Source organism: Bos indicus, chromosome 6, assembly GCF_029378745.1.
Source record: "Bos indicus isolate NIAB-ARS_2022 breed Sahiwal x Tharparkar chromosome 6, NIAB-ARS_B.indTharparkar_mat_pri_1.0, whole genome shotgun sequence".
Lineage (NCBI taxonomy): Eukaryota > Metazoa > Chordata > Mammalia > Artiodactyla > Bovidae > Bos > Bos indicus.
The window spans coordinates 89883593-89894765 of record NC_091765.1 but is presented as its reverse complement, the minus strand read 5'-3'; the positions used below and the strand labels follow the sequence as shown (position 1 = coordinate 89894765).

General features: G+C 39.7%; 1 protein-coding gene across 7 annotated transcripts in view; it reads right to left on the bottom strand.

The window, feature by feature from the left end:
- MTHFD2L (methylenetetrahydrofolate dehydrogenase (NADP+ dependent) 2 like) overlaps positions 1-11173 on the bottom strand; it is a 147578-nt gene that overhangs the window by 24244 nt on the left and 112161 nt on the right. For 6 of the 7 annotated variants that reach the window (XM_070791585.1, XM_019962921.2, XM_070791584.1 and 3 more), the window contains one exon: positions 8542-8667. In XM_070791585.1, coding sequence (XP_070647686.1) covers positions 8542-8667 — 126 coding nt within the window. Of the gene's footprint in view, positions 1-8541; positions 8668-8717; positions 9706-11173 lie in introns of those variants that run through there. The other variant, XM_070791586.1, reaches the window with a different exon arrangement.

Sequence of the window (11173 nt, the reverse complement as noted above, 5' to 3'; positions counted from 1 at the left end):
GCACTTCATGAGTTTTAATTCCTTTATAGTAGTTTCTTATAAGAACAGTACCTTCTGTGTAATTCTGGACCCTCTTCTGTCCTCATATTTTGACTACTGCATTCGAATTTTGAGGAATAATTCTGACCAGATGGAGTCCCAAATTATAGGGTTCTTTTTGCTCTAGGAGAGATTTGTCTAGTGGAGATTCTTTTGAAGAATGCATGGTAAGGCTATAACTATTTGGACCAAATCACAATTATTTAGAATATCCTACTTTCCTTATTCAACAAACAATGTTGGATCACTTATTGAGTACATAAGGCCTTTTGGAATCTTTCCTCCTTCCTTTTGATCCGCTGTTCCCTTCCCATGGAAAGAGCCCTATTTTCTTTTTCTGCCCACTCTCTGCCCTATATACACATAAATAGATGAAATTCACTGATCATTTCAGACTCATCTCAAAAGAATACCTTCACTTCTGCCTATTTGAGAACTCTTAGAGTCATAAATAATTCTCTTTCTTTTATATCTAATCACTTAGCCAATCATTCTAACTCTCCTTTTAAATTTTATCTACCATCTAACTACCGCTTAATACTTTCAACCATTACCACCTGGGTCCACACCCCATCTTGGATAATTTCTTACCTGGATAATTACAATGGGTTCTTAACAGGTACCCTAACAGGTACCTCACCTCTCTAAGGTACCCTAACAGGTATCCTAACAGGTACCTTAACAGGTACCCTAACAGGTATCCTCACCTCTCTAAGGTTGATTTGTCATTCAAAAAACCAGGATGATTTTGTTAAATGCAAAAAATGCATAAATATCCTGCAATGGCTTTGGCACAAATCCTCCAATGGCTTTCCACTGCACTTAGAGTAAAATTCAAATTCCTTTGCATGGTCTGTAAGGCCATTCATGATGTGGTACCCCTGCTGCTTCCTCTTTATTTCCCAGCATTATTCCCCTTATTTATTTTGCCCCAGTTACAGTGGCCTTCCTCAGCTCATCAAAACCAGCAGGCACACTGTACCTCAAGGTTTTCACACTGCTCATCCATGTGTCTAGACTGTTCCTGCCCCATATATCCACATGGCTCTCGACTTGACTTTCTTCTGATCAGCAGTTAGCCTGCTGTGACCACTCTTTCTCAACAACCTAAGGCCATAAATCTCTAGCCTCGCCCCCCATCTTGTTTTATTCTTGTAACATTAAATACTGCCTAATATAGTATATTATATATTTATTACCTGTCTTCTCCAACCAGAGTGTAAGCTCTTTGTCAGGAAGGACTTTGCCTGTGTCAGTCACTGTTGCATCCCAAGTGCTCATAGCAATGCCTGACACTGGCATCCTGACTTGGCATCCTGACATTGGCATGCCTGACACTTGGCATCCCTACCCCCCTGCATCCCACCCCCAGCCCTTCTGTGGCCTCCAGGGATTCCAGAAAGGGCCCTGAGCACTTCTCCCCTTCCTACCATCCTCTTCAGCATTTTTTAGAAAGGGCTGTAGTGAGGAGCCAGAGAAGTACCTAGGCCTCTACTGTGCAGAGAATTATGGGCCAGAGAGAAATCGCTGACAGGGGCTGGACTTGGCTGGTATATCCCCTCCATGGCTGGAGGTGTCCTGTTCCTGGGTAGGTTAAGAAAAGAGTGAGTTATAGGCCTAGGAATGGACAGACAGACTGATCCAGCATCTGACTTTCTCTTTCCTCTTACTGTCCCAGGATGGCTGGCCTAGATGCCCCCTGTTCCTTCTCTCTAGGACCACCCCACTCCTCACCTACAAATCCCTCCTCAAGTTCAAGCACAGACTCCCTCATGAACACAGTTTTCCCTGGTACCTTATGGAGTCGGTGCTGGCCCTGCCTCCCTCTGTGACCTTCAGGGCAGGCTAACTCAGCTCCAGAGGGCACTTGGCCCCACTGCCCTCCCAGACTCTCCACTCATCTACTGAGGCATGTCTAGGTTATTTTCATATCTTGGCTCTTATGAGTAAAACTACACTAAACAAGACATATCTTTTCTGTATCCTGTTTTCATTTCCTTTGGATAAGAGAAGTGGGGTTGCTGGATCATAAATCAGTAGTGTTGATTTAGTGTAGTTGATACTATACATAACAATGAAATCTGAAAATGAAATAATGAAAACTATCCTGTTCACTATAGCTTCATAAAACAATAAAATACTTAGGAATAAACTTAACCAAGGAAATGAAAGATCTATACAATGAAAACTGCAAGACTTTGATGAAAGAAATTGAAGAAGACAAATAATAAGTGGAAAGATATTCCATGTTCATGGATTAGAAGAAATAATATTTTTAAATGTCTATGAGCTTCCCTTGTTGGCTCAGCTGGTAAAGAATCCGCCTGCAATGTGGGAGACCTGGGTTCGATCCCTGGGTTGGGAAGATCCCCTGGAGAAGGGAAAGGCTACCCACTATAGTATTCTGGCCTGGAGAATTCCATGGACTGTATATCCACGGGGTTGCACAGAGTTGGACACGACTGAGCGACTTTCACTTCACTTCACATGCTACCCAAAGCCATCAATATATTTGATTCAATCTCTATCAAAATTCCAATGGCATTTTTCACAGAAACAGAAAAAAAAAATCTTAAAAATTTGTATGGAAACACAAAGATCCTAAATAGCTAAAGCAGGCCTGAGAACAAAGGTGAAGGACCCATTTCAAACAATATTTTGTGCTTGTGCTGTTGTGTCCAGCTCTTTGCAACCCCATGGACTATAGCCCACCAGGCTTCTCTGTCTGTGGAATTTTCCAGGCAAGAATACTGGAGTGGGTTGCCATTTCCTCCTCCAGGGAATATTCCTGACCCAAGGATTGAACCTGTGTCTCTTCCATCTCCTATATTAGCAGGCAGATTCTTTAGCACTGAGTCACCTGGGAAGCAAACAATATATAAAGCTATAATAATGAAAGCTGTAAAACAGATACATAGATCAATGAAAGAACTGAGAACTCAGAAATAAATCCCCTACATAGGTCAGCTAACATTTGACAAGGGAGTCAAGAACACTTCATTGGAAAAGGAAAATCTCTTCAAAAAAATGATACTGGGGAAACTGGATAAAGACATAAAGAAAAATGAAATTGGAGCTCTAGCTCACAGTACTTACAAAAATTAACTTAAAATGGATTAAAGTCTATTTAATACCTCATACCATAGAACTCCTAGAAGAAAACATAGGGAAGAAACTCTTAACATTGGTCCTAGCAGTAGGTTTTTGGCTATGACACCAAAGCACAAACAACAAAAATAAAAATCAACAAGTGGGACAACATCAAACTAAAAAGCACCAGCACAGAAAAAGTAACAACAAGGTGGAACGGCAACCTACAGAATGGGGGGAAATACTTGCAAACCACATACTGGATAAGAATTTAATAACCAAAATATATGAAGAACATACAACTCAATAGCACAAAAGAAAAAACAAAACCCTCAAACAACTCAATTAGAAAATGGGCCAAGAAATGGAATGGACACATTTTCCAAAGAAAATATACAAGTGACCAACAGGTATGTAAAATGTTGCTCAATCATCAGAGAAATGCAAATCAAAACTACAGTGAGATATCACCTCACATTTGTCAGAATGGCTACTGTGAAAAAGACAAGAAATAACAAGTGGTAGAGAAGACCTGGAGAAAAAGGGAACACTTGTGCACTGTAGATGCAAATGTAAATTGGTACAAACACTGCTGAAAAATGGATGGAGTTCCTCAAAAAATTAAAAATAGACCCAGCAATCCCAGTCCTGGGTATATATCCACAGGCAGGTTCTAACAGCAGGTAACTCATCTTTCCTGGCTGGGCATACACACAAAAATCTTAGTCCTTGAACCAGGGGAAACATGTAGGTTTCTCTTTCTCAATAGTCAAAATAAGTGGTAAGTAAGCCTTAGGTGAACAGTGCAAAGAAATAGAAGAAAGCAATAGAATGGGAAAGACTAGAGATATCTTCAAGAAAGTTGGAGATACCAAGGAACATTTCATGCAAAGATGGGCACAATGAAAGACAGAAACAGCAAAGATCTAACAGAAGCAGAAGAGATTAAGAAGAGGTGGCAAGAACAGACAGAAGAATTATACAAAAAAGGTCTTAATGACCTGGATAACCATGATGGTGTCACTCACCTAGAGCCAGACATCCTGGAGTGTGAAGTCAAGTGGGCCTTAGGAAGAATTGCTAAGAAGAAAGCTACTGGAGGAGATGGGAATTCCAGCTGAGCTATTTCAAATTCTAAAAGATGATGCTGCGAAAGTGCTGCACTCAATATGCCAGTCAGCAAATTTGGAAAACTCAGCAGTGGCCACAGGATTGGAAAAGGTCAGGTTTCATTCCAATCCCAAAGAAGGGCAATACCAAAGAATGTTCAAACTGCCATACAATTGCACTCACTTCACATGCTCAAAATCCGTCAAGCTATGCTTCAGCAGTACATGAACTGAGAAATTCCAGATGTACAAGCTGGATTTTAAAAAGGCAGAGGAACCAGAGGTCATATTGCCAACATCCATTGGATCAGAGAAAAAACAAAATTCCAGAAAAACATCTACTTCTGCTTCAGTGACTATGCTAAAACCTTTGACTGTGTGGATCACAACAAACTGGAAAATTCTTCAAGAGATGGGAATACCAGACCATCTTACCTATCTCCTAAGAAGCCTGTTTGGAGGATAAGAAGCAACAGTTAAAACTGGACAAGGAACAAGTTTTATTAAAGGCAAAATGAGGACTGTAGCCCAAGAGCTATTTCAGATAGTGCTGAGAAACCGCTGCACAGAGTCTGGGGAAAGGTCAGTGACTTTGGTGAAGGGCAAGTACATGTAATCAGGCACATGTATTTTGTTGAAAGTTGATGCTAGTCTCCTGAAAATTACTGCTAGTCACGAGGAGCAGATGTCACCATGAAGGGTTTTAGTGCTTTTCTAGCCACAAGGAGATGCAAGAATTGGGCTCATAAAATCTTCTGAAAATCTATCTGCAGACCTGTTCTGCCAGTTGTTCCCAGATCACACAGTGCCTCATTTCTATCTCCACCCTGAACGCCTTTCAGGGAATGTTGAAGGTCAGCAGCTGCAGCAGCTCATGATTTAATCCTTGTGGAGGCAGATGGCTAGTGCCAGTGTGTAGTTGGCATAACAACACCTACCTTATAGGGTTATCATGATAACTGAATCAAAATTAAACAATACATGCTTATAGGGTTATTCATATGTAAAAGTCTGGGAACAATACCTAGTACCCTGTAAGCACTTCACAAACACTGGCTATGAGAACACAGAAATAAGAGCAGGAAGCCCTAGTGGATGAAGGAAGATGCAGTTTAGAGGAAACTATATCTAAACCCAAAGAAAAATCTGACCTCAAAGTCTCAAGGAAATATTTAGGGTGTTTTTATGTTCTCTTTTGTCAAGAACTATTGTGATGCAACCTTCATGTTGTATTTGCTACAAAACATCAGTCTTCTTAGAGAGAAGCCTGATTTAAAAATGAGGTCAAAAGATTTAATAATGAAGCAGAATACATACAGGCATGTGTACTTTCTTAGAAAGAAAATGGACTAAATGGAACCTGTTTCTATAAATCACTGAATTTGTAAAATAATCTGCAATTATTTACATATTTCCAGTAATACCTAAAGGGGGTCGTGGATGAAATTATTCTTTAAAAATCATTCCCACTCAAGTAATCTACTTGAAGTAGGTCATCCTGTTTCCTTTATTATTGAGCCAAGATTTCTGCAAGGACCATTTACTTCAGCTCCGCATTTTACCTGTATCTGGCTTATCTGTCTTGGCTATAGTTATAGTGAAACTTTCATCGATACTCACAAATCAGCCACAATTTCCCTGTGGCAATTTACAGCTGACTGCTACCTATAAGTTTTGCAGCAGAACCCACGTGAAAGTCCCTCCCTCTCAGCTTCGGGATCATCCCTCACCTCAGGTTAAGTCCTGATGAACAATCTGAAGAGCAGCATGTCAAAACCTATCACTTGCGTGCTCCTCTGGGTGATTGAGTCATGGCCTCACTGGTAAGGCCTTCTCTACCAAGTCCAGGTCTTAGGGCTCTGGCTCCAAGAACCAGCAGGGCGACAAGAGTAATTTTATAAATCACATAGGCGTGTTTTATGATAGGATCAGAAAAACCTGACTTTCTGAAAGTTTCTGTGTTTTTACACAATCACATGGCAACACTCAGCTGAACGTCCGAGATGCACCAAGTGTTAGAGCTGGAAGGAACAACTGCCATCATTGCTGTCAACTGATAACAACATTGCTGGATAGAGAGGTTGCTAAGTTAATGGGTTTCAATAATAGGTCTCAGAGCACCTCTTCAGTCTCTCAGCTCAGTGCTCTTCCTTACATCTTAGTCCCTCATGGTCATGTCCTTTTTTGTTTCATTATATAGTTAGATACGCATAACTGTAATTTAATAGATACTACCAAGGGATTGTATATGTGACAGTGTATGCACCCACCCCACAATGCTCATTTAAAAAAAAAAGTTTTCATAAAATCTGAATTGAATGAAATATCATATAGGAGAAGGGTCTTATAAAACACTGCCAACTGCCAGCTAGGTAAGCTTGCCCCACAAGCACAGTCAAGGTTGTGAGCTGTGTTTAACATCCTGCTTTCCTGCGTTGAGCTGGTTGTCACGTGCTGTCAATGCCATCTGGATGCATTATAAGTGTGTGGTGATTTTGCAATAAACACACAGTAACTATAATGTAACCCAGAAGCAGAATGACCGGAAAAAAAAAAAAAAGGTCAACTTTTAAAATGAAATCTATCCTTACTTGAAATTTCAAGTTTAGAAATTCAAATATATTATAGATATCTGACATTAGTGACTGAACATGAAAAATTAAATAAAGAAAAGAGGTCATCTCCTAAACAGGTCAGAATGGACACACGCATACATACAGACATACATGCTCACTGGGGAGCCACCTTGCTCGGCTGGCAGGCTCCATGAATGACAGCCTGTGAGGGCAGCAGATGATACGGTCCATCTGTACTTTGCTCTCTTCATCATTCTGTCTCCAGAGCTTTTGTCTTCAGGCTTCCCTTTTCTTTTTAGCACCGGGCTTAGCATCCCTGCTTGGACCTGGTCCCTGATGCACCCTGGAATCTCACATTCAAGGGGCCAATACCTTACTCAGAAGGATGCTCCTGAGTCTCTGTATAGTCATTTGTATTATATACCAAGCTAGGACTTGGGCAAACCATCATCTAATGACCAAATTCCAAGAGAAAATGTGAAGTTTGAATTATTTTTAAAAAGAGCATGATTTTTCCTTTCAATTTGTCTGTAAAGACATACTTTTAACTTGTGGAAGTTCTTGCATGACCCTGCTTTTTGGCCAGAATGACCAATCCAATATATAAAATATTTCTAATATGAAAATTACTCTATTACATCCATGTATTATTAGACAGCTAAGATTCCTAAATTATACTGAAAAGCCCAATGCAGATAAGTATTTGACAAAGATATTGGAAGTAAAATTGGATTAGGGGTCAGGCATCTAAAAATATATCTATCTTGGGGTTAAGTTTCTTCATCTATACAGCTAAGGCATTGGGTTAGAATTTCTTTTATTCCTACACATTGGCTGCTTTGTCTCCTTCATCGGCCATAGTAATGTTAACCTAACTCTTCTTTCTCGTCCTCTTTAAAACACAAGTGAGGGATATTGACTTGAATTATCCAGGGAACTATTTAGATCTGAAATATAGTGAGGGCTAGCAAACACATCCCAAGTCGCCTTCTGGCTCTGAGAATGAATGGCTGAGTATAAAGCATGGATGATGAAGGACAGAGATACACTCCCAACAGTCAAAACAATGCTAAGAAAACTGCACTACAAGGAATTTAATCTTAAAACTAAATATTAATGATGTCATTACATTTTTCTCCAAAAAAGGAAGAGGAGGAAAGGAAGGACAGAAAGAAAGAAAGACGGAAGGTAGGAAGGAAGAAGTGAAAGAAAGAGGTCAGGCAGAAGGAAGGAAATACATGAGTGTCATTACACTCTTTTCCATCAGAGGAAATAATTAATAATAGTGCCAAAATCTGGGCTTCCCTGATGTTCTAGTGGTTAAGAATCTGCCTGCCAATGCAGGGGACACGGATTCAAACCCTGGTCCAGGAAGATCCCACGTGCTGTGGAGCAACTAAGCCCATGTGCCACAACTACTGAGCCAGTGCTCTACAGCCTGTGAGCTGCAACTGCTGAAGCCTGCAAGCCTAGAATCCGTGCTCCACAAGGGAAACCACTGCAGGGAGAAGCCTGGGCAGCACAATGAAGAGCAGCCCCTGATCACTGCAACTAGAGAAATGTCTGTGAAGCAACAAAGATCCAGCACAGCCAAAATAAATAATCTTAAAAAAAATTATAAAAAAGTAATGCCCCAATTAAATAGAAAATCTCTCCTTCAACTATCAAAACATGCAAAGTTGAACCTCTGTTTTTCTTCATTTGTCAAAACAGATGCACTTTATTACCTTCAAAGTCCACATCTCCAACGAGTTTTGTCTTTCCTGTGATTGGATCATAGACATAGTTGATACCAACGTCGATTACAGCAGCACCTTCTTTAACCATATCCGATGTGATCAACTTTGGGATACCTAGAAGCAAAACAGAGTTGTAAAACACTGGGAAATACTTAAACTTTGTCCTTGAGCATAACAAAGATTTATACATCTGGTATTTTTGTTGTCATGGAAAGGTAGCACATGAGGGTATCGCTGGATGAAATCCTGCTAGGGTTTACCCTTCACCTTAGAGATTGCTTAGCAGACTTCAAATGGACCCAGCTTGAGCAGCTTCCTTTTGTATCTCATGTACTGTAAATAGCATGGGGAGATTATGGAGATAAAACAGGCTTCTGTTGAGGGTGAGTGCAGTGCAGTGAAAACAACCAGGAAGATGGAGGCAGAGACAAGGAAGCGAGGGAGGGAAGGAGGATAAAAAAGACAAAACGTGAAATGGTAATATTCATTTTTCTCAGGGTTGTGGTAAACTGTAAAGCGCTGTGCACAAAGTAGTATCTTATCATTTCCAAACATGAAAGGCTATCCTGCTTTGATTTTTCCTTGGTTTCTTTGATTCATCATGTCTGTATATAACTTGGAATGGTAAGAAACCGTACATTCTACTCAGTGTTTCTCCATTTGAATTTGAAAGATAGCTCTACAGAAATGTGATGTCACCATCTATTTTTTATAACTCTTTTCAAATTTTATTTCAGGTGCAACAGTACCAGCTAACAATAGCTAGTGCTCCATTTTTTTTTTTTTTTTTTGCTATAAGTTAACAAATCATTCCTAAACTCAGTGTCTTAAACCAACAACTTATTATTATTTTCCACAGTTGTGTGAGTTGACTGAGCTCAGCTGGATGTATCTTCCTGGGGGTCTTTCACATAAATGGAGTCAATTAGTGGCTGCAGCTTGAAGCATCTCAACCTGTGACATCATTGGTTGTCCGAGGTGGTGCATTCACAGGCCTGCAGTTGAGCTCGTCTGGGGATGTTGACTAGAGCACATAGACGTGGCCTCTCCATACAGCTGGACTTCTCACAGCCCCACAGCTGGCTTCCAGGAGTGAGTGTTCCAAGTGGCAGCAAACAGAAGGCACCATTGCTTAAGGATGGAACCTGGAAACTAGCACAGTGTTGCTTCTGTCATATTCTATTGGTCAGGCAGTGACAGAATCCACTTAGACTGAAAAGGAGGGGTAGAGACACCACTTCCTAATGGGAGAAGAATCAAAGAATTTGTGTCCATCTTTATTCCATCAGCATGCCTCTGGGGGACACTGTGTCTGGAATGTGATTTACTCATTTTCACACTACATCCCTTAACCAGAATAGGGGAATCTGTTTGGTATCATCAGAGGCTTTCTTCTATCATCTGAATATCCAGATGCTTTAACTGTCATCTTGTGACATATGATTTTTAGTGATAGTAAGAATTAAAAGGCTAAAAAGACAGTGCCAAAATAGATGCAGCTAGCTGACAAGGTTCCTCAGCCATACCAATGATACAACCAAGATGGTTATCAGTGCTTGAGAGATATTTTTTCTCTTGCTTTCCTATCCTGTCCCAGAGAAGTTCTCCCTTTTTATCAGTTCTAGAGGGTCAGACACTACTGAGCGACTTCACTTTCATGTTTCACTTTCATGCATTGGAGAAGGAAATGGCAACCCACTCCACTGTTCTTGCCTGGAGAATCCCAGGGACGGGGGAGCCTGGTGGGCTGCCATCTATGGGGTCACACAGAGTTGGACACAACTGAAGCGACTTAGCAGTAGCAGCAGCGGCAGCATAGATATTGAGTAATGCTCCAAATAAAGTAATAAAATCTTGTATATTCTTGGCAGCCAATAGAAAAAGAAACCATAAGTGATTATGGCAGCAGGAAATATTTTAAAAATTAAAATGACAATGAAGTAGTTATTAAAATCCAGCTACTATGATTTTGGGAAAGATCCAGATCTCCCTTTCAATTAGGACCATTCAATACAGTATCTCAATGAATATCAATTGGCAGTGGTCAAATACACAGTTTTCCAAAGCAAGGGAAATGTGAGCTTGATTTTAATTCTCAGGAAAATTACAAAATGGAAAACAACTGAATGCATTCTTTTTTTTTTTTCTGATGATGATGTTACATATGTTCATTGCAGAAAATGTCAAAAATATCTAAAAGGTTAAGCTGAAACAAAAATCACTATAATCTTGCCATCCAAAGATAATAAGTGTATTTTATTGTATTTGTTTCTAGGATTTCAAAATGTTTCTTCATTAGCTATAAAAGCCTATAAAAAGATATATAGTTTTGTTTGTATTGTGCCTCATTGCTTATCTTTGAATTGAAATTAAATTGTAAGCATTTTCCTATTTCATCAATTATTTAAAATTTAAAAAACACATGAAATAATTTATTATATAAATTACCATAATAAGTTATTCATTCCTGCAGTCTTTTCAATACTTTGCTATCATAAATAATGCAGTGATGATCATTTGTGTTCAGGAAACTATGATTTCTTATCTGCAGCAGCAAGTTTGACAGTTTTTCACTGAACCCTTATGATGGGATTCAGTGAAACATGATGGAAAAACATGG